This window comes from Nicotiana tabacum, chromosome 6 (assembly GCF_000715075.1).
Source record: "Nicotiana tabacum cultivar K326 chromosome 6, ASM71507v2, whole genome shotgun sequence".
Classification (NCBI taxonomy): Eukaryota; Viridiplantae; Streptophyta; class Magnoliopsida; order Solanales; family Solanaceae; genus Nicotiana; species Nicotiana tabacum.
In genome coordinates this window covers 99404724-99428651 of record NC_134085.1, presented here as the reverse complement: position 1 = coordinate 99428651, position 23928 = coordinate 99404724, and the positions used below count along the sequence as shown (strand labels likewise).

The 23928-nt window shown below is 42.1% G+C and overlaps 1 protein-coding gene across 1 annotated transcript; it reads right to left on the bottom strand.

Moving 5' to 3' along the window:
• Positions 1–1265: 1265 nt before the first annotated feature.
• On the bottom strand, positions 1266–2577 carry LOC107794010 (abscisic acid receptor PYL4-like). Its single transcript, XM_016616459.2, has 2 exons — positions 1733–2577; positions 1266–1601 (listed from the first exon to the last, which is right to left on the bottom strand). The coding sequence occupies exons 1-2, from the start codon at positions 2415–2417 to the stop codon at positions 1510–1512; spliced, it is 777 nt and encodes a 258-aa protein (XP_016471945.1). The 5' UTR covers positions 2418–2577; the 3' UTR covers positions 1266–1509.
• Positions 2578–23928: the final 21351 nt, after the last annotated feature.

The following is a 23928-nucleotide window of genomic DNA, read 5'->3' as shown; positions in this document are numbered from 1 at the left end:
CTTAATAATTAATATTATAAGTAAATAAATAATATCAAAATTTTGTTATTACATGCAATAATTAAAAAAATAATTCATTTTATTTAAGTAAATATAAAAATAAAATTAAAAAGTACTTAATTCTTTTAATATAAGTTAAATATATTAAAATTCCTTCAACAAATATAAAAGCATTCACCCCTAAAGTCAAAGTCACTATATATTAGAAAGTTCCCTAAAAATAAGAAGAAATATTTATAAATTAATATCCTAAATATTAGGTTTAAGAGTTATTTTGGTATATACTATATTTTGTTAAGGGTATTTTAGGTAAGAAAAAAAGCCGCTTCTGCTTTTGAAAAGAAGTTACTTTTTTCTGCTTCTCTGAAACTGCTTTTGCTTCTTCCCAAAAGCACTTTTTTTCCCAAATAAGCTTGGCCAAACACCTCAAATTAGAAAAAAAAATGCTTTTAGAAAGGAAAAAAAAACACTTTTTTTATGGCCTATTAATCTTTTATCCTTGTTTCTATTTCTCTGGTCAACTAATGCACTAGTTCGACTTTTCTCGAACATGTGCCCTAGCCCTAATACGGAAACTCTCCGATGAGACCATTTGCTATTATAAAAAGAACATTAAGAGTATATTAAAATGTCGTTTCCATTTCACCAGCAGGTTCATTGTTCAGAAGCCATCAATTTTATTTATCATCAAAAATAAAATAATGCAACTGGGGAGCCCTTCACCATAATGTTGGTTGAGAAAATAAAAGTTAAACTAGACCATTTGGAAATGAATAATGGACATTCGTTCAAGGTGTCAATAAAATAACCCTGGTTGCCTACGAGAGTGGATATGTACTGAATTATTCTAAAGTTTTTCATTTTCTAGTTAGTGAGTGTAATTATCCTTTTGGATTTTCCGAGGGTCGGTTACATTTTGCTTCCTACTAAAATATATTACTACTCCATTTTGTTCAAGGAGCAAAAAACTACACTTTATCTTTGATTTGTAAAGCAGGAATTTACCGATCTAATTTCAAAACTGTTTCCTAATTTGAGGTCTACAAGGAAGTTAAAAACCAGAAATCTTATCCCATCTTTCTCCACCGTCAAGCGAAGAGAAAAAAAATCACCAAAACAATTAAAGCCAAAATAAATTTCTAGCAAACAATTCCACTGTACTCTTCTTAACCGCATCATTTTTTGATAAAGGTTACAACCTTATTATGTAAGTTACAATTTAATTTAACAAATATGAGGGGAAGAAAAATAGTAAATTGGTAAAATACACAAAAATGCACCTTCTATTTGATTTTTCAAATGCATTATTACAAATAACCATAAGTTAACAGGACGGAAAAAACAATTAACCAGATTTGGGAATTCCCAAGATATGTTATGAACTTTGGAGGTACTCCTAAGCAAACATAAGAAAGAAAGAACAAGAAAATAAAAAAATAAAATAGTAACTGAGAGTAATTTATGTGATGGTGACAACCAAGTATTCACATATAGTAGAGTAGAATATTATCAAACTACGACGTTGTAACAATTCCAAGAACCAACCTTACAGTCTTCGAAATCTACCAATCTATGAATTTTCAGTTCTGGGTCTTCATGATCTACAATAATAACAAAAACTCTATCCATCATTCAAAACTAACAGCTCAAAACAACAAACAAACCTAAATTAAAAGAGAGAAAATGTACACAAATTTAAAAACACATAATTAGTCATGAGTAGTTAATTTACTCTTTCTTTTAGCCAAGTTTTCTGCGATCTGCGCCAGCGATTGCAAATTGCACCGCACAATTGTATCCACAAAAATGCATGTTTCTTCCTTCGTATTCCCTTGTGGAACATCAACCTCGTACGACTCCACCACCATAGTCATATTCTCGTCATCATCCGCCGTGTGCAGCGTCGTCACCGATCGGTAATTGTTAAGCCGATGATCGCCGCCGACGACGCTAAAGCTGAGCACATGTTTTTCATCGTCTAAAATCTCCAACCTCTCCGTACTAGAAGCCGCGGGAAGTCCAGAAACAACGCGAACTTCTCTTAAACTACCGACGTTCCCATCGCCGTCGATGACGTGGCAGCTTTTAAGAAAGTGCTTGTATGCTTGCGGGTTATCGAAGCGGCGGACGAGGGACCACACGATGTCGGTTGGGGCGGAGACGGCTTGTACAACGGCGGAGCAACACTGATTGGGACCCACAACGTGGGTGTGATAATGCATTACGTAGTCAGGGACAGAAACGGAAACAGGAGTGATCCATGTAGGCTGTGATTGCGATTGTTGCTTGCGGTAGTTTCCGGCGAGTGTGGCGGTGGATGTGGCGGTGCTTGTGTTGATTCTATGCAGCTGAAGTGAAGAAGGCATCCTTTCTCTTCTCTTCTTGAATAAAAAGAGGTGAGAATGGAGATCATACATAAATGAGTAAAATGCAGATTATTGGAGATATATATATCAATACAAAAGTGCATATATATGTAGAGAGAGAAAAGGGAATATAGATAAATCTTTGTCAAGTTGTGATTTCCTCGGAGAAAAAACTCTTAAAGACAATATTAAAGCACAGCGCTTACGCTGGCTTCTCTGCAAGTGGGATTATCAACTTGCTTAAAACTCATTTGGACGGAGTCCAGTTGCAATTTGCCCTTGTCGTTTCCCTTTTATTACGTGATCCGCCCTCTCTGTTCGTTATCCGAGGTTTCCTCTACTGAAATCACGAAACTAGCCCCTGGATTTTCCAATATATACAGCCGACGTTCTATGTCCTGCCAAGGACAGTCATGGGGCCTAAGGGATAGGTCGCAGCTTTGATTCATCTGCCATCTGTCTCTAAGAATTGCCACCGTGTTGTAGGGCATAGAAAACAAGAAAAAGAATGTCATCGATAAGAGAAGCAATAAAACTTCAGAAACTCTTTTTTCTTTTCTTGATCGGCCATTTTTTATTACATAGTACCAAGTATTACTCCTTTCAATTTAATTTATATAATTTACTTTATTTTGATCAAATTATCGTATTTTATATATTAAAATTGTGGCATATTTACAGCTCCAAATAATTACACAAAGAAACAGCAGTAGGCTAAGTAGATAGGCTCCAGCTCTACATGCCTCAAAACTAATCTTCTAGTGTGTCACACATCTTCAAGCTAGTCAAATTCTATTTGGAACCACATTCTATACAGGATAGTAGTTGTAGTTCAACTTTTGCATGTAGGCATCCAACTTAGAGGACAAGCTCGCTCGAAAATAGACCTCTTGAATGATCAATCGAAAAGAAATTTCTACTGGCTTCACTTGGTTCTGGAATATTCTATGAATCCTCTCTAGCCACACGTAGTACACATGTGATGACCCAAACGGTGTTACAAGTAAATTATGTGTTCAAAGGCCTTAAAAACTTATTTTTTGTCTCACCTCGATTTGCGTGCTTAGTCCGGACCGTTTTCGGAAAGCTTTTATGTGAAAACTAAGTAAAATATGGAAATTTAGTTTTTAAAATTGAATAAAGTTGACTTTGGTCAACATTCTTTGTAAACGGACCCGGACCCGTGATTCGACGGTCTCGTAGGGTCCGTAGTAAAATATGGGACTTGGGCGTATGCCCGGAATCGAATTCCGAGGTCCCAAGCCCGAGAAATGAATTTTTAAAGAAAATTATTTTCTAGAAAATATAAAGATTTTTAGAAGTGAATTGATGCATTTTCTTGATGGTATCAGGCCCGTATCTTGGTTCCGGAGCCTGGTACAAGTTTGAAATAGTAATTAAGTTGAATTTGTAAAATTTGGTAAAGATCGGAATTGGTTTGGTATAAAACGGACGTATAGTTGAGAAATTGGAAATTTTGATGTTCTTGAATGATTTCATGAATTTGGGGTTTGATTCATGGTTGTTGATGTTATCTTGATGATTTGATTGCAGGAGCAAGTCCGTATGATATTTTAGACTTGCGTGCATGTTTGGTTTGGAGCCCCGAGTGGCCGAGTGAGTTTTGGATAGGCCACAGAGTGAATTTGGACTTAGGGAAATGGCTGTTGCAGGCTCTGATCTCGCAATTGCGAGGCCAGGCTTCGCAATTGAGAGCCCAACAGGCTTGCCAATTGCGAGGGCTTGATCGCATTTGCAAAGAAAGTCTTGCCTGCCAGTGTTCGCAATTGCGAACCACCCTTTGCAAATGCGAAGTCATCAGAAAATACCCAGTATCGCAATTGCGACAATTTGTTCGCAATTGAGAGGTCAGCAAAAAATGCCCAGGTTCGCAAATGCGGGGCCTTGTTCACATTTGCGATGTCGCAATTGCGACCAGTTAATTGGGACTTTTCTTCATTTTTCAAACTTCCTCAAACCCTAAGCTCTCTTGGGTGATTTTCCAAAGAAAAGTTCTTCTCCAAATCGATTGTAAGCCATTTATAACTCATTTTCTTTAATCTATAACATCTTTTCACATGATTTCAACTCAAAATCAAGGGTTTTCATGGGGGAAATTGGGTGTTTTGGGTAGAACTTAGGATTTTCAAATTTTGGAGATTTGGACCTCGATTTGAGGTCCGATTTCAAAATAAATTATATATTTGAGTTCGTGGGTGAATGGATAATCGGGTTTTGGTTCGAACCTCGGGTTTTGACCATGTGGGCCCAGGGTCGATTTTTGACTTTTTGGGAAATTCTTTAGAAAACCTATTTTCATGCATTAGAATTGGTTCATTTAGCATTTATGGATATCATCAAGTAAATTGTGGCTAGATACAAGCGAATTGGTGGTGAAAACAAGAGGTAAATCGATAGTTGAGGCTTGAATTGTGTTCGTAGCATTGAGGTAAGTGTTTGGTCTAACCTTAGCTTGAGGGAATAAGTATTGTGCGTTAATTGCTATGTGCTAGTGTAGTGTATGGTGTATAGGTGTGGTGACGAGTATCCATACGTCATTGTCAAGCATGCCCATGAGTCTTAAATTATAATCATTGTGTTTTTGATAAATACTACAAATGTCTAAGTTGTTGATTCTCCGTGTTGGGCAAGAATTATGATTCTCCTCGTGGTATATGATTGTTGTTGAGTATTGGTTCCAGTTAAGGTTTCATTTGTGAAGTTAAATGTTGGTATAAGCTTGGTTATAGCTAATTCCTTTGCCGGGACGTATTTAGCTCTTATTGTTGGTTCCCTTGCCGGGATGTGCTTATTCTCATAGTTGATTCCCTTGTCGGGACATTGTTGTTCCTTATTGTTCCCTTGCCGGGGTTCATTTGTGATTGATGTTGAATTGTATATTGGATCGGGTTGCACGCCGCAATAATATTATATGGGATCGGGTTGCACACCGCAACGAGGAGTAATAAGGGTGGACAGGTGGGGCCGAGTTACACGCCGCAACATCATTATATGATTTGGATCGGGTTGCACGCCGCAATAGTATTATATGATTGGATCGGGTTGCACGCCGCAACAATGATATATGATTGGATCTGGTTGCACGATGCAACAATGATATATGATTGGATCGGGTTGCACGCTGCAACAATGATATATGATTGGATCGGATTTCACGCCGCAACAGTGTTATGTGATTTGGATCGAGTTGCGCGCCGCAACAATAAATAATAAAAGTGGATATAGATTTGTTACTGTTTCCTTATTCTTACTGATGCAAACCTTAAAATATTCTTTATGATTTTCTCTTGAGTCACTGTTGGTATTTGATATTCCCCCGCAGCATGTTCCCCTTCGCATCTTTAACTACTAGTTTCCATTATTATTTCTTGTCGTATATGCTTTAACTACACAAGTTTATTTGGTAGTCTTGTCCTAGCCTCGTCACTATTTCGCCGAAGTTAGGGTCGACACTTACCAGCACATGGGGTGGGTTGTGCTGATACTACACTCTGCACTGTGTGCAGATCTCGGTACTGGAGCATACAGACCTTAGCTAGGGGTTGCTGCCTTTAGTCCATCGGGAGACCCGAGTTGGACTTGCAGGCGTCCGCAGGCCTGGTGTCCCCCTCCCCATCTAGTTTCTTTCTGTTCTTTTATATTTCAAAGACAGACATGTACCTTCTTGTTCAGACCTTATTTGTAGTTTTCTTAGACAGTCCGTGAAATTGTGACACCAGTTCTGGGTGGCTTATGTTATAGAGTTGTATCAGTATTAGCTTAAGTTGTTAAATTTCATTCTTCCGCTTTATTATTTCTGCTGTTTATAAAATGTTAACTCGCAATTGTTAAGGGATTAAAAATGTAAAAAAGGTTAAATAATTGGAATAATCGGCTTGCCTAGCTTTCACTAGTAGGCGCCATCACGACTTCCGAGGGTGGAAAATCCAGATCGTGACAAGTTGGTATTAGAGCTCTAGGTTGCTTAGGTCTCATAACTCACGGACAAGCTTAGTAGAGTCTGAGGGATCGGTACAGAGACATCTGTATTTATCCCTAGAGGCTACAGAGTTAGGAAAAACTTCACATCTATTCTTCTCTGTCATGCGATTTTGTTCTCTCACTATTAAATTGAACCCTCTACTCTTATTCTTTCACGGATGGCGAGATCACGTATCGCTTCTTCAGCCAAGCGGCAGCTCAGACCGGTGATGGATCAACTACACTTTCAGATGCCTTGTGGAGATTGGACAGGTTCACCAAGGTTTTTTCTACTACTTTTTTGGTACATCTTCTGAGGATCCCTAGGATTATTTGGACAGCTGTCATGAGGTTTTTCGGAACATGGGGATAGTGGAGACCAATGGGGTCGACTTTGATCTTTTCGTTTGTCTAGGTCCGCCAAGACTTGGTGGAGAGATTATTGTTTGGCTAGACCAGCCGGGTCACCAGCTTTGACTTTGGATTAATTCTCTCAGCTATTTCTAGAGGAGTTTCTTCCTATCACTCAGAGGGAGAACTATCAGAGGCAGTTTGAGCGTCTCCAGCAGGGTTTTATGACTGTCACTCAGTACGAGACCAGATTTATCGACTTGGCCCGTCATGCTCTTCTTATACTTCCCACTGAGAGAGAGAGAGAGAGTGATAAGGTTCATTGAGGGACTCGTTCAGCCTATTCGATTACATATGGCTAAGGAGACAGGGAGTGAGATTTCCTTTCAGGATGCGGCCAATGTGGCCAGTAGGGTTGAGATGGTTCTATCACAGGGGAGTGGTCAGGGGTCTAACAAGAGGCCTCGTCATTCGAGCAGGTTCAGTGATGCCTCATCTGGAGGCAGGGATTCTTTTGGTAGGGGCCATCCTTCCAGGCCGTTTCATTCAGCACTTCAGGCTTCTCACGGTGCTCCAGGTGGCCGTGGTTCTCATATACAGTATTCAGATCAGTTGCCCTACAGTGCACCGCCAGTTTCTATCAGTGCACCTCCACTCTAGAGTTTTTAGAGTGGTTATTCAAGTCGTTAGGGTCATCAACCTCTGCAGCTGAGGGCTTGTTATACTTGTGGTGATACGAGGCATATTGCTAGGTTTTGCCCTCGAGCACCGAGTACATCTCAGCATCAGGATTCCCGTGCCATGGTTCAGGCACCGAGTGTTCCACCGCCCGCTCAGCCAGCTAGAGGTGGAGGTAGAGGTGCTAGAGGTGGAGGTAGAGGTATTAGAGGTGTAGGTCTGGCCGCTAGAGGTGGAGGCCAGCCAGCAGGAGGTCATCCCAAAGATGTAGTTCAGAGTGGTGGGGCCCAACCCCGATGTTATGCTCTTCTAGCCAGGCCTGAGGCTCAGGCTTCCGATGTAGTTATCACAGGTACTGTTCTGGTTTGTAGTAGAGATGCTTTAGTTCTATTTGATCTAGGATCTACATACTCCTATGTGTCATCTTATCTTGCACCTTATCTGGTCATGCCTAGGGATTCTTTGAGTGCTCCTATATATGTGTCTACACGGTGGGTGATTCTATTGTGGTAGATCGTGTCCATCGTTCATGTATAGTTGTGATTGGGGGTCTTGAGACTCGAGTAGATTTGTTACTTTTGGACATGGTTGATTTTGATGTCATATTGGGGATGGACTGGTTATCACCTTACCACGCTATCTTGGACTATCATGCCAAGACAGTGACCTTAACTTTGCCGGGTTTACCTCATTTAGAGTGGAGAGGGACTCCTGATCATTCTACCTGTAGGGTTATCTCATATATGAAGGCTCGACGTATGGTCGAGAAAGGGTGTTTGGCCTATTTGGCATATGTTCATGATTCTAGTGCTGAGGTTCTTTCTATGGATTCTGTGCCTGTTGTTTGTGAGTTTCCTGAGGTATTTCCTTCAAACCTACCGGGTATGCCACTCGACAGGGATATTGACTTCTACATTGATTTGGCTCCGGGCACTCATCCCATTTCTATCCCGCCATATCGTATGGCCCCGCCTGAGTTGAAAGAATTGAAGGAGTAGTTGCAAGACTTGTTGGATAAAGGCTTTATTAGACCTAGTGTCTCACCCTGGGGTGCGCTGGTGTTGTTTGTTAAGAAGAAGGATGGATCGATGAGGATGTGTATAGATTATCGGTAGTTGAACAAGGTCACAATCAAGAGCAAGTATCCATTACTGAGGATTGATGATTTGTTTGATCAACTTCAGGGTGCCAGGGTATTTTCGAAGATTGACTTGAGGTTGGGCTACCATCAGTTGAGGATTAGGGCATCTGATGTCCCTAAGACAGCTTTCCGCACTCGGTACGGGCATTATGAATTCTTGGTGATGTCATTCGGGTTGACAAATACCCCAGCAGCTTTCATGGATTTGATGAACCGAGTGTTCAAGCCTTACTTGGATTTATTCGTGATAGTCTTCATTGATGATATTTTGATCTATTCCTACAGCTGGGAGGAGCATGAGAAGCATCTGAGAGTTGTTCTTCACACTTTCAGAGATAGTCAACTATATGCTAAGTTTTCGAAGTATGAGTTCTGGTTGAGTTCAGTTGCATTCTTGGGTCACGTTGTCTTAGTAGTGGGTATTCATGTGGATCCGAAAATGATAGAGGCAGTCAAGAACTGGCCTAGACCCACGTCAGCTAGAGAGATCCGGAGTTTCCTGGGTTTGACAAGCTATTACCGTCGGTTTGTGGAGGGTTTTTCGTCTATTGCAGCCCCGATGACCAGGTTGACCTAGAAGGGTGCTCAGTTCAGGTGGTCGGATGTGTGTGAGGCGAGCTTTCAGAAGCTTAAGACAGCTTTGACTACAACACCGGTGTTGGTATTGCCTATAGGTTCAGGGTCATATACAGTTTATTGTGACGCATCTCGTATTGGACTTGGTGCGGTGTTGCTGCAGGATGGCAAGGTCATTGCTTATGCTTCGCGACAGTTGAAGATTCATGAGAAGAATTTTCCAGTTCATGATTTGGAGTTAGCGGCCATTGTTCACGCATTGAAGATTTGGAGGCTTTATCTATATGGCATGTCATGTGAGGTATTCATGGATCACAAGAGTCTACAATATTGTTCAAGCAGAAGGAGCTAAATTTGAGGCAGCGAAGGTGGTTGGAGCTATTGAATGGCTATGATATCACCATATTATATCATCCGGGAAAGGCCAATGTGGTGGCCAATGCTTTGAGTAGAAAGTTCGCCAGTATGGGCATTCTTGCGTATATTCCGGTCGATGAGAGACCACTTGCTTTGGATGTTCAGGCTTTGGCCAATCAGTTCATGAGGGTGGATGTTTCTGAGCCCAACTGTGTGTTAGCTTGCACAGTTGCTCGTTCTTCATTATTTGAATGTATCCGAGATCGGCAACGTGGTGATCCTCATTTGCTTGTCCTTAGAGATACAGTTCGGTACGGAGGTTCCAAGCAGGTTACAGTTGTAGATGATGGAGTTTTGAGGATGCATGGTTGTTACAACCCATATCTACACGCGTTAGTTCATTCCATATATTAGTTAACATAAATCCAAGAAGAAATTACCTTTGAGATGATAAGAAGTTAATCCTATTGGTCTTAAGTGATACAAGGGTGTATAAGGGTGATTAACAAGTATTAGAAGTTAAACAAATCAAGGATGTTGTAACTCATTTTCAGGTAAACCTAGAGGTTCTTAATACACTCAAGAGGTCATGTATTAAAACATTTGAATCATATAATATCAGTATCATAAGTCTTGAAGTCAAACGAGTTATGAAACAAAAGTCGACAAACGTTGTCGCAACTTAGGTTCATAATTTTACTTAAACATTAGGTTAAATGTTTCTAAGCTTTTCTCCTAATTTACAAGGAATTACGGGGTGATATACCCACCGAATTAAAGATCTATGAGTCTAGTTTCCAACGCATTAAACCATTTGTCAATACGATCTCGCAGTATAGAGATATTCATTTGCAAGCCTGCGCAGATTGGTAGATGACAAGTAGGTGCATCAGCTACTTGCCAAAATGATAGGACAAAATTAAAAGACCTACGTCAGCCAAGAGAGGACTTTTAAGGGGTTATGAACTCAGTTATTTCATCCATATTTCAGACCCTCAAAACCAAAGTTAACCCCTGCAACTCCTCCCCAAAAATCCCACACAAACCCTAATCGATTTTCCCTCTCTTTCAAGTTCTATTTGAAGGTAAAATCTAGAGTTTGAAGAACCAAGGGAAGGGCTGAGTTATCCAACAAGTAAGACTAAGGAGTTGTGACAATTGCATAGTTTGTGATTGGGGCAGTATATACAAGGTATGTGAGGCTATCCCTTTTCTTCTTTTGCACGACTCCGATTGTACATAATGTAATGAACGAGCTTCCAAAGATACTCTACTCTTAGAAGCTAGCAGTACTTACATTGCTTTCCCTCTTATGGAACGATTGATGTTAATGTTGCTTCTCTTATTCTTATGTTATCAATGTTGTTGGTACTTCCTAATTATTATAAGGTTCGTCATGAAGAGTTGGTCCTAATAACGTGTATAGAGGATACCGACCTTACGTCACTCCGAAAGGTTTAGAATGTGATTCCATGAGTCGAACATGCATTATATATATGTATCTATTTTACTCTACCGAGCCGTGCTATAGTCGGCCGGGTATGACACCTATTGTGCAACCATTGATTAGTTGGGTTTTACCGAGCTCCACGTGGCGGAGTACGATTTTACCGAGCCTTACGACAGCCGGGTACGTTTTTACCGAGCCTATTATGGCTGGGTACGATATGATGATGATGATGCCCACAGAGGCGTATGTTTTAAAAGTTTATGTATACATACATATGTATCATGAATTTCTTGTCAATAGCCCTCAGAGGTACTCAGATGTTCCAGGTTGTATATTCTCTATCCCTGCTTACATTACTGTTCGTATTTATGGTTCCATGCATTACATACTCAGTACTTTATTCGTACTGACGTCCTTTTGTTTGTGGACGCTGCATGTCGTGCTACAGGCCCTAATAGACAGGCAGGTGCAGCTCCCCCACCATAGTAGGTTGTCCAGTTCAGCAGTGATTGGCGAGATCCTTTCTCCGGACTTGCCGTGGTCTTGGTATGCATTTTTGTTATAGACATTATGGGTATGTAGGGGCCCTATTCTGGCTATGTTGTAGCACTTATGTTTATTTAAAGGCTCATAGACAAGTGTCGACTCATGTATAGTTTGGTATGCCTTGTCGGCTGGTTTTTGTTGTATAGTCTTTCATGGTAGCGTGGTAGCTCGTACGTTATATGTAGTTTCTTGATTGTCTGGTCATCTCTTGCTATGTATGTTCATGCCATCATATTTTATTGTTGATTTTCCATGATCCATGTCTACCATTTATATTGATCTCGTCAACCCTAAAAGATAATAAAAAAAGGTTAGATAAAATGTACGTTGGTGCTCGGAAAGTATGGTCGGGTTTTAGTCATGGCCCTCCAGTTTGGGTCGTGATAAACTTGGTATCAGAGCAAGTCTGTCCTAGAGATTGTCTATGAGCTGTGTCTAGTAGAGTCTTGATTATGGATGTGTAGCGCGCCACATTTATAATCAGGAGGCTACATGACATCTAGGGTTGTTACCTTCTTCCTGAATCTTGATCGTGCGTAGAGTTGAGTCGTAAGTGTTCGTCTCTAATATTCACCTTGTTTTCTTTCAGCGATGCCTTCGACTAGGAAACAAACAATTAGTAGACGGCTTGTTACAACTACGAGAGAGGGTACCAGTCAGGTGCCCCAAGCCAGAGCAGGTCAAAGTGAGGCTCAGAGTGAGATACCATCTCATACATCATCTACCCCGTCTCATCCAGAGGATATTAGGAGGCACCCAACACATCTAGTTCCTCCGTCTGGCACTACAGACCAGGATATGTCGAGTGCTTTGCAGTTATTGACTAGCTTGGTAGCTGCTCAAGCTCAGAGGCAGAATACAGGTGCTGCTGATAAACCAGTTAGTACGAGAGTTCGTGATTTTATTAATTTAGACCCTCTAGTGTTTACCGGATCAGACCCCAAGGAGGACCCGCAGATATTGACCAGGTTCATCGTACACTGCGGGTTATGCATGTTAGTGATACAGAGGCAGTAGAGTTGGCTTCTTATCGACTACATGATTTAGCGGTTCTCTGGTATGATAGTTGGGAGAGATCCAGGGGTCCGAACGCTCCTCCAGCTATGTGGAAGGAATTTTCTGAGGCCTTTCTTCGTCACTACTTGCCAGTTGAGATACGACGAGCTAGAGTTGATAAGTTTTTGAACCTTAGACAAGGTAATATGAGTGTGCGAGAGTACAGTGTGCAGTTAAATTCTTTAGCAAGGTATGCTTCCCATATAGTGGCCGAGATGACTGATAGGGTGCATTTGTTCGTGAACGGATTGGGACCACATCTGATAAATGAGTGCACGACAGCCTCCTTGGTGGAGGGAATGGATATTTCCCGTATTCAGGCTTATGCCCAGACCCTAGAGGATCGTAAGCACCAGCAGAGGGCAGATAGGGAGCATGATAGGGGCCAACATTAGAGGGTGAGATTTTCAAGGTATTCTAATGACTTTAGAGGCAGCGTCAGGCCCCAGTCTTCGAGGAGTTCGGCGCCACCTATAGCTAGTGCTCCTCCACAGTTTCAGAGGCCTCGATATGATCGATTTACCCATTCTGGTCCAGGTCAGAGTTCGCAGGCATCAGGCTCGCAATATCACAGGGATACTAGTCAGATGAGACCCACAACACCACGTTGTGATCCGTGCGGCAAGGCCCACTTTGGACTGTGCCGTCGAGCTTCTGATGCATGTTATTCTTGCGGACAGCCTGGCCATATGATGCGGGATTGTCCTAACAGGGGAGGTGATGGTATGGCTCAGCCGACTGGATCTGTGTCTGCTTCTTCCTCATCAGTTCGACCTCCAGCATGGGGTTTTCAGCAGTCGATAGGTCGTGGTAGAGGTAGAGGTGCAGTGACGAGTTTGAGTGGTGGTCAAAATCGAACCTATGCTCTAGTAGGTCGACAGGATCTCGAGTCGTCTCCAGATGTTGTTACAGGTATATTATCTGTGTTTTCTTATGATGTATATGCGTTGATTGATCCGGGATCTACATTATCATATGTTACACCCTTTGTGGCTAATAAGTTTGGCATTGAACCTGAATTGATAAGTAAACCCCTTGCAGTATCTACTCCGATAGGAGATTCTGTGATTGCTAGAAGGGTATATAGAGGTTGCACTATGATGATTTGTAGTCATCAAACCTTGGCAAATTTATTTGATTTAGAAATGGTTGATTTTGATGTGATAATGGGAATGGACTGGTTGGCCTCATGCTATGCAAATGTTGACTGTCGTACGAAGATGGTTAGGTTTCAATTTCTTGGTGAACCCATCATTGAATGGAAAGGGAATATTGCTATACCAAAAGGTAGGTTTATTTCCTATCTTAAGGCAAGGAAAATGATCTCAACAAGTTACATTTATCATTTCGTTCGCGTTAGGGATGCGGAGGCGGAACCGTCTACTTTACAATCAATCCCCGTGGTCAACGAATTCCCAGATGTTTTCCCAGATGAAGTCCCAGGCCTTTCTCCTAAAAGGGAGATTGAGTTTAGCATTGATGTGTTGCCTGACACTCAACCGATCTCTATCCCTCCATACAGAATGGCCCCGGCAGAGTTGCGAGAGTTGAAGGTGCAGTTGAAGGACTTGATGGATAAGGGCTTCATTCGACCTAGCACTTCACCTTGGGGTGCACCAGTCCTATTCGTGCGGAAGAAAGACGGGTCATTACGGATGTGTATCGACTATCGACAACTGAATAAGTTTACTATAAAGAACAAGTATCCACTTCCAAGAATTTATAACCTGTTTGACCAACTCCAGGGTGCCAAGTATTTCTCCAAGATTGATTTACGTTCAGGGTGTCACACCTCCTTTTTCCGCACCCGAGAGGGTGCAAGGGAGTTTTTTCCAATTAAAGGACAATCGAAACGGGATTCGTTTAATTATTTCAGAGTCGCCACTTGGGAGATTTAGGGTGTCCCAAGTCACCAATTTTAATCCCGAATCGAGGAAAAGAATGACTCTATATTACAGTCTGCGTACCAGAAATCCGGATAAGGAATTCTGTTAACCCGGGAGAAGGTGTTAGGCATTCCCGAGTTCCGTGGTTCTAGCACGGTCGCTCAACTGTTATATTCGGCTTGATTATCTGATTTTATACAAGTGTGAACTTACGTGCAAAATTTAACTTTTAACCGCTTTTATCATTTACTGTTTTTATCAAGAATTGCAACGTTGTGAAAAAGTATCTCGAACCGCGTTACAATCAATGTACCCGTGGTCGTCGACACACTTTGACTCCGTTGAGATTTGGATTTGGGTCACATCAATGTGCACCCGAGTTTAAAGAAATTAAATTATTAAAGGCGCGCCTAAAGCGACTAGCGTATTTATTTTGGGTAAGACCGTGGAATTTTACTAAACGGTCCGTCCCGAAGTCCAAATAATTTTTAAAGCAAATATTTACTGAGGGCCCCGCTATTTGTATTTTATTTGGCGAGGCTCATCTCATTCTTATTATTATTTTTTTTTTAATGAATTTGCAACGTCATGGACACGCACCTCGAATCACGCCACAATCAATGTACCCGTGATTAGAAACACATTTCGACTCCGTTGAGAATTGGATTTGGGTCACATAAATGTGCACCCGGGTTTAAGAAGGTAAGATTTATTAAGGCGCGACCTAAAGAGTCTAACGTATTGTTATTTTAGGAGGGTTGTGAAATTTGCTAAACAACCCGTCCTGGAAACTAAATGCTTTGATAATATACGTTTAACGAGGGCCCCGCATCTTGTGCGTTTCTGTTTGTCGAAGCTCATCTCGTCTTTATTTTAACAGGATATCCTATAGCAACTACGTTTCTTGTCGCATTTGTCTCTACTAATTGAGGTTAAAAATGACCCTATTCAATTACATGCTTGCAAGTTATTATAACGGAATTCCGAGTGCCTTTGCAGAATAAGAAAACAGGACCATGCCCATGGGCAGCTAATCGAGCACCGTGGGCCCAAACCCAGCCCACACGGTATTGGCTGGACCTGGGCTAATGCCTTTCTGATGAAAGGCTGCTGGGTTCGTTTGATTCGGGCTCGACCTTCGTGAGGTTGAGAAGTGCAGCCTTGCACCGTTTATTTTAAAGCAATGGTTTGTCAATTATAAGGAGACAATTTATCAAAAGGACATGAAATTAACTAACATGGATAGTTCTATGTTTTAAGGACATGCTAACCATAAAACCTAAGATACAACCTACTGCATTTGAGACCCTTTTATCTGTCAACCTACATATACAAACTAGCATTCAATCACCGCATATTGCCATCTATTGGGCGCACAGGCTACCCTCAGTATCTAAACAAGGATGCAAACTATTACATATTACATGAATATTTAATGTAACCATCTATGTATAAAGACATTCTTCAGGACTTTCATTTATATTCATGCTCAAATTTCCCAATTACATTTGACAGTGCATTAGTTGTGTACCTGGTATAGAAGACAAAGAAGAAAGGAATGATCAGCTGGGCAGTATGCAGTAAATACAGCAACAACAGATACACAGCAACAACACAGCAACAAATCAACTAAACCGAGTGTTTTCCACAGCCACAAATAATCAACAATGTCTCCCAGAATACAAGGACTAGCAGATAGTCGAATACCAAGCCAACAATCCCAGGAAAGAGTAGGGGAATAACAGCAGTAACTGAGGGTTCGAATGCAATAAAACTACCAGTTCAACAACCATAAACAACTCAGCCAATGCAAACAATAGAACTTGGCCAAGACAGCTTGACCAATATGCACTCTTATACAACTTTCAGGCAGTGTTTGGTTACAATGTTTATTGGAAACTACCTTATGCTTTTCAGTTTTCTTTAAACTCACTAGACCTCTCTTTAGACTAAAAGTTCCAGCCTCAAGACAAAAAATTCCAACCTTTTGTTTTCTCTTTTTCTGAAGACTAAAAGTCCAGCCTTGTTTAAGTTATCAAATGGCCTATTTATAGGCCAAATGAACCAGTACAGCTGAGCTGCCTGCCCTGCCAATTGGCAGAATGCCCATACCCTTTAAGCCCATGCCTAAGCATCTTTGGTGCCAGCCCCTTTGCTCCCCACGCCTGGTCTTTGTTTAATCAAGAGTTATGGGCTCGTTTTATTTATTCATTTTAAACCCATACTCTTGTGTCTTGTCCCCCCATTGGCATTAGTTTAATCCTAATTTAGTACCCCATTTGTCAGCTCACTTAAACTAATTACTTCTGTTCTTTTTAACACCCGGGAATACCCCTGTCAACCTTGATTATTACTGCCCCTGCCTATTGTAGCATCAGGGCATTTTTTGAACTGATGAAAGTTCAAATTCAAGACTGCCTAGACTGAACCTTTCAGTCATTTTTCAATGCAAACAAACTATTTCAAACAATGCTGGGGCCTTCAATCAGTGGCAAAGCTCATGCGACATTATTAGCTCGTTTGATTCATTAGTTATAGAAACTAATCAACGATATTTATCGAGTCGACTATATTAATTATAGCAGGTAATAATCAGTCGCTCACATAAACAATTTGTTCAGGGACCTAAGGGGTATCAGACAACTTTTGTTAAATTACTGGGCCTATATGAATTAGTTCATTTGACGACTAATCTAACTGACGATCATGTTTATCACAGAGTGTATTCAGCACAAACAGAAGACAATCGACCAAATAAAAGGCCTTTAACAGAGATGGGAGAAACCCGAAATAAAAATAACAACATAACAAACAACACAACAGAACAGGCTGACAACTTAACTAAAACGAAAGAAAGAAAAACTTACCAAAAAGGTTTGAAATCAAAAACGACCCAAATTCTGATTCAACTTCGAACCCTTGAGGCCGAACAAACTTTAATAAGGGTGTTCTCACATGAGAACACCTTGATTAAGGTCTATTAGACCTCAAACCCTTGTCAAAACTGGCCGGGTTCCCAGGTGCATGTGTTTCAAGTTCTGGATTTCCAGATCTGGATTTTTAGGAGTTGTGGGTAGATTCGGACCAAACCAAGCTTGGTTTGGTCACGAGGAAGGTCAGGAGAGTGTCTGGTATCAAGATGGGGTGGTTTGGCATAGGTCCAGGTTCGACTCAAATCTTCAAATGAAGATTCGAGTCGGAGGAAAGTGATTCGAGCCTAGGGGGTAACAGATCCATGTTCAGGAGAGTGAGGGGGGCTTAGGGTGTTCAGGAGGTGGCCCCCGGCGTTCATGCCGCCGGGTTTTGGTGGAAGGGAAGCTAGGGCGGCGTTAGGGTTTGGGGGTTTCAGGGTTCGGGGAAGGAGACGAGTGAGGGGTGGGGTTCGGATAGGGGGCGTGGGGTGAAGGGTTGAGTTTATATATGGGGAGTCTGATTGGATCTGAGCCGTTAGATCAGATGATCTCAACGGCTTGGATCTGAGGATGAGACATGAGACGGGGTCGTTTGGTAGTTAAACGGGGTCGTTTGGTTTAAGTGAGGGGTCGGATCGGATTGGTTATTTGGGTCGGGTTTGAACATGGGTCACTGAAAGAGGTCCTGAACCGTTGGATCGGCTGGGACGGACGGCTCAGATTGATTTGCCTGAAACGACGTCGTTTCAGGAGGTGCCTGGGCAGGCCTGGCCTGGACCGGGTCAGATCGTTGGTTTGGGCCTATTTTTGTCTTATTTTTTGGGCCCAAATTGATTTCAACTTTCTTTTGTTTTCCCATTTAAAGAAAAATAAAAATAACAAATAAAACAAATGAAATTAAAACAAATAACAATATGGCATTTCAACATAATTATCATACCAAGTAAGTTAAATCACAACCTAAAACGGACGATGCACATATATTTATATTTTTTGAATTTTCTTTTAACGCCACATATATTTTTTGTATTTTTGTTTGATAATGACTAGATGCAAAATGGACAGACTCGACTAACAACACATGTTACGGAAAGATCGAAAAATTGTACAACGAAGCCTTTTGCCACTATTTTTTATTTTCTTTCGGAGCGATTGCCCGTGAAGCAAAAATCACGTGGTTACAGCTGCCCCTCTTTGCACGAAGACACGAAGGGTTTTCGCGCAAAGATAAAGCGAGCGATTTTTGCCCGTCCGAATACTCCGTGTGAAGCATTTTTTGAAAAAGATTTGACCGAACCTTTGCTTCAGAGGTTTCCTACATATCCTGGGCTGAACAGGAATTAGGTCAATGTAGTTCGGGAAATTTTTGTAGCTGGGACTACCATGTGACTGTATTGCTTGCTGTTGTTGTGCGCTGTTGTATGCTGCTGTAGGATGCTACTGCTCAACCGATCTCCCTGTTACATTGCTCTAAAAGGAAAAACAAGAAGCTAAGCTAAACTGAGGATCCTGAAATCTCATCCATCTTCGACTTGTTCTTGTTGCCTTGCTTTCTTGTCGGCTATCGCTTTCCTCCGATGCCTTTATCTTGTGACTTTGGGAGATGATGTTGGTCCTTAGCTAACGTTTGAATGCCAGTTTTCATCACTTTGCTTGACCCGCTGGGGATACGGCTTTCTTCTTTAAATCTTTCAATGGTTTCCTCAGTGGTATGGCTTTTCATCAGAATTGTTATGTTGGGCATGCCATAGCGTTCTCAAACTGCTTCTTTTGAGACGCGTTCCTTCTTCCCTTTGAATGTGCGCTTGCTTTTGCAGTTGTCTGCTTCTTGGTGCTGGGGATTTTATTGTTTCCCGTTTGGGGATCTCTGTTGTAACCTTCTGTCTTCAGGTGGGGTGACTGATTCCAAAATCTAGAGCTGAATGTATTCCCGCATTATACTGGTGGGCGACCTAGAACTTAAATGTATTCCCGCATTATACTGGTGGGCGACCTAGAACTTAAAAGTATTCCCGCATTATACTGGTGGGCGACCTAGAACTTAAATGTATTCCCGCATTATACTGGTGGGCGACCTAGAACTTAAATGTATTCCCGCATTATACTGGTGGGCGACCTAGAACTTAAAAGTATTCCCGCATTATACTGGTGGGCGACCTAGAACTGAAATGTATTCCCGCATTATACTGGTGGGCGACCTAGAACTTAAAATGTATTCCCGCATTATACTGGTGGGCGACCTAGAACTGAAAAGTATTCCCGCATTATACTGGTGGGCGACCTAGAACTTAAAATGTATTCCCGCATTATACTGGTGGGCGACCTAGAACTGAAATGTATTCCCGCATTATACTGGTGGGCGACCTAGAACTTAAATATATTCCCGCATTATACTGGTGGGCGACCTAGAACTTAAAATGTATTCCCGCATTATACTGGTGGGCGACCTAGAACTTAAAATGTATTCCCGCATTATACTGGTGGGCGACCTAGAACTTAAATATATTCCCGCATTATACTGGTGGGCGACCTAGAACTTAAATGTATTCCCGCATTATACTGGTGGGCGACCTAGAACTTAAAAGTATTCCCGCATTATACTGGTGGGCGACCTAGAACTTAAAAGTATTCCCGCATTATACTGGTGGGCGACCTAGAACTTAAAATGTATTCCCGCATTATACTGGTGGGCGACCTAGAACTTAAAAGTATTCCCGCATTATACTGGTGGGCGACCTAGAACTTAAAAGTATTCCCGCATTATACTGGTGGGCGACCTAGAACTTAAATCTATTAAAATTGCTTCCCCGTTCTTCCGAGAAAATTTTCGACAATCGGCGGAAAATTTTCTGCCCCGGTTTTTGGTGACTTCCCTGGCGTTGCATCTCGCTGTCATCATCAATCCTTTGTTTTCCTGCAGCAGACAAAGGGATTTAATTAGTTTTTTTCGTGGTGGTAGAGGGTGCCTTTCTGGCGGATGATTTTTCCTTTCTTCTCTTTTCTTGCTCCATGTCCCAATTGATTAGTAGGCAAAGTTGCCTGTTGGGGGCCTCTAGCCTGCTGTGGATTGGCTCTCAATTAATCCCCTTTTCTGCTTTCTCTTTAGGCATATTCTGTGGGAGTCTGCTTTTAACTCCCGAAACCACTCCCTTTAGGAGCTCACTTCCTTCAAAATTGCCGGGCACGATCCCTGCATTGGGTGAATTCCCCTCCGGTTCCTGGTAGTAAGCTTTGAAAAATTCTTTTCAAGACAAATTTTAGGAAGAGAAAATAAAAGCTAGAGGAAAAAATCTTTCTGAACCCATATTTGTTGGGGAGAAGAAACTCAAAAGAACTTATCTGGAGGACATGACTGGTCCCCGTGATCATGACGTGCACCATAGATTCCCGACCCAGCCTATTTGTATCAATCGATTTTCCCGATGGTCTGACTTGCTGGGGATGATAGATGGTTGTTCATCTTGTTGCGAATGTGGTAGCTTTTGCTGCTCTAACTTGTCGCCTCATAGTGCCCTTCGAGGGGTTTTCACTAATGAGACTCTCTCTTTTCTCTCATCTCCCGGCGCCTTATGGTGCCTGTGAGGGTTTTCACCAATAAGACTCTCTCATTTCATATCCCTCATCTTACATCGCCTCTCGGTGCCTGTGAAGGTTTTCACCGATAAGACTCTCTCATTTTATTTCTTTCGAGGAATCGGGGTGTTGTAGATACGACCCTCTTTTCTGGGGATTCCCTTGACCATCAATTCATTCCTAGTCTTGCGATCCTCCTCTTTGCTGGGGATCGGTGTATTATTCTCGGCCTCATTGCTGGACTCGACATCCCTTGAACATTGATCGGGAGGTCTTTTGGACATTGATGTTGGTTTTGGTGTGGAGTTAAAGAAAGGCTATGAAAAAAAATGAAAATAATTTGATGGGTGATGTGCTACAACTTTTGGAATCAAACCTTTGTTGGAATTTAAAACATAACCTCTGCCCCAGTTTTCTTGCTTGGGGAATTTATTTTTTACACTTATGTTGCGCTATGTGCGTTACGCACGCTGTGCCTATTATGCACACTATGTACCTTATGCATCCTATATTCACTATGATGCATACTATGACCGAGCCGTGAGGCGCCTACGTATCCTCTTTGAGGAATCAGGTCAAACGTAGTTCCCACGGTTTTATATTTCTTGATTTTTCTTTTCTTTCTTTTCATTTTCTTTTCCTTTTCTTTTCCTTTTTCTTTTTCTTTTCTTTTCCTTTTTTTTTCGTATCTTTCCCATTAGTGATTCCAAAAGAGGGGTATTGAAAGAATTTGCTTAAGGCTCAAAGGGGGAAGCGAGGGTTAAAAGTGTTTGGATAGAAGAAAGAATTGCCTCCGTCATCTCATTATTCAACAAATGCCAAATACAAACAAATAAACCAAAAATTGCCGTAATTAAAGAAATTACGCATAATATCTCTTGACTGCATCTGAATTGATAGCCATGTCGACACATCTACCCTCGACATCTGTCAAACACAAAGCACCGTTGGACAATACTCTGGTCACGATATAAGGCCCTTGCCAATTTGGGGCGAATTTGCCTTTCGCCTCGACCTGATGTGGGAGGATCTTCTTCAATACCTGCTGCCCTACTTCAAACTTCCTGGGGCGCACCTTTTTATTATACGCTCTTGCCATTCTCTTCTGGTACAGCTGACCATGGCACACTGCTGCCAATCTTTTCTCATCTATCAGGCTCAACTGTTCCAAGCGAGCTTTGATCCATTCATCATCATCAATTCCGGCTTCAGCGACAATTCGGAGGGACGGAATTTCGACCTCCGCTGGTATCACGGCCTCAGTTCCATACACCAACAAATAAGGAGTTGTGCCTATGGAAGTCCGGACGGTAGTGCGGTAACCCAACAAAGCAAAGGGTAATTTCTCGTGCCATTGTCTGGACCCTTCCACCATTTTTCGCAGTATCTTCTTGATATTCTTATTGGCTGCTTCGACTGCTCCATTTGCCTTAGGACGATATGGGGTGGAATTGCGGTGCGTAATCTTGAATTGTTGGCATACCTCTCTCATCAAGCTGCTATTAAGATTCACACCGTTATCCGTGATGATCACTTTTGGGATCCCAAATCTGCAGATGATATGGGAGTGGACAAAGTCCACCACTGCCTTCTTAGTTACTGATTTGAAGGTTTTAGCCTCAACCCATTTGGTGAAGTAATCAATGGTCACTAGAATGAACCTATGACCGTTAGACGCTGCTGGCTCGATGGGTCCAATGACATCCATGCCCCATGCTACAAACGGCCAGGGTGCTGACATCGTATGTAACTCTGTTGGCGGAGAGTGAATCAAGTCTCCATGTATCTGGCACTGATGGCATTTCCTCACGAAAGTGATACAGTCGTGTTCCATGGTGAGCCAATAACACCCTGTTCGAAGGATTTTTCTTGCCAATACATATCCACTCATGTGTGGCCCACAAACTCCAGCGTGTACTTCTGCCATAACCGTTGTTGCCTGCCGGGCATCTATGCATCTCAACAATCCCAGATCCGGGGTTCTTTTGTACAATATTCCCCCACTGAGGAAGAAACCATTCGACAAACGCCGAAGGGCTCTTTTTGGTCTCCAGAGGCATGTTCCGGATATATCCCCATCCTGAGGTATTCCTTGATATCATGAAACCAGGGTTCGCCATCCGCTTCTTCTTCTATGGCATTGCAGTAGGCGTGCTGATCACGGACTTGGATGTGCAGAGGATCAACATACATTTTGTCAGGGTGGTGCAGCATTGATGCTAAGGTGGCTAAGGCATCCGCAACCTCATTGTGAACTCTCGGGATGTGTTTGAACTTTACCGATCGAAATTGCTTGCTCAGATCATGCAAGCATTGTCGGTATGGTACGAGTTTTAGATCTCGTGTTTCCCATTCTCCCTGAATTTGATGTATCAAGAGGTCCGAGTCTCCCAAGACCAAGACGTCTTGGACATCCATGTCGGCAGCCAGGCGCAGACCCAGAATGCAAGCCTCATATTCGGCCATATTGTTGGTGCAATAGAAGCGCAGTTGAGCCGTAACAGGATAATGCCGTCCTGTTTCAGAAATGAGTACTGCTCCTATTCCAACCCCTTTTGCGTTTGCAGCTCCATCGAAGAAAAGCTTCCAACTCGATTCCTCGGGTAATTCCAACTCATTCGTATGCATCACCTCTTCGTCAGGAAAATACGTTCTTAAGGGCTCGTATTTTTCATCAACAGGATTCTCGGCCAAATGGTCTGCCAGCGCCTGGGCTTTCATGGCCGTCCTCGTCACATAGATGATATCAAACTCTGTGAGCAGAATTTTCCATTTTGCCAACCTTCCCGTGGGCATAGGTTTCTGAAAGATATACTTCAATGGGTCCAAGCGGGATATGAGATAAGTAGTATATGAAGACAGGTAGTGCTTCAACTTCTGAGCTACCCAAGTTAGGGCGCAGCACGTTTTCTCGAGTTGAGTATACTTGACCTCATGCACTGTGAATTTCTTGCTAAGATAGTAGATGGCCTGCTCCTTCCTCCCTGTGTCATCATGTTGCCCCAGTACACAACCAAATGAATTTTCCAAGACCGTCAGGTAAAGGATTAGGGGT

Excerpts from the sequence above, each read along its gene's own strand:
- LOC107794010 (XM_016616459.2), bottom strand. The coding sequence starts at position 2,417 with ATGTATGATCTCCATTCTCACCTCTTTTTATTCAAGAAGAGAAGAGAA. Across the intron at positions 1,602-1,732 it reads AAACTTGGCTAAAAGAAAGA|ATCATGAAGACCCAGAACTG; the intron begins GTAAATTAACTA and ends TTATTATTGTAG.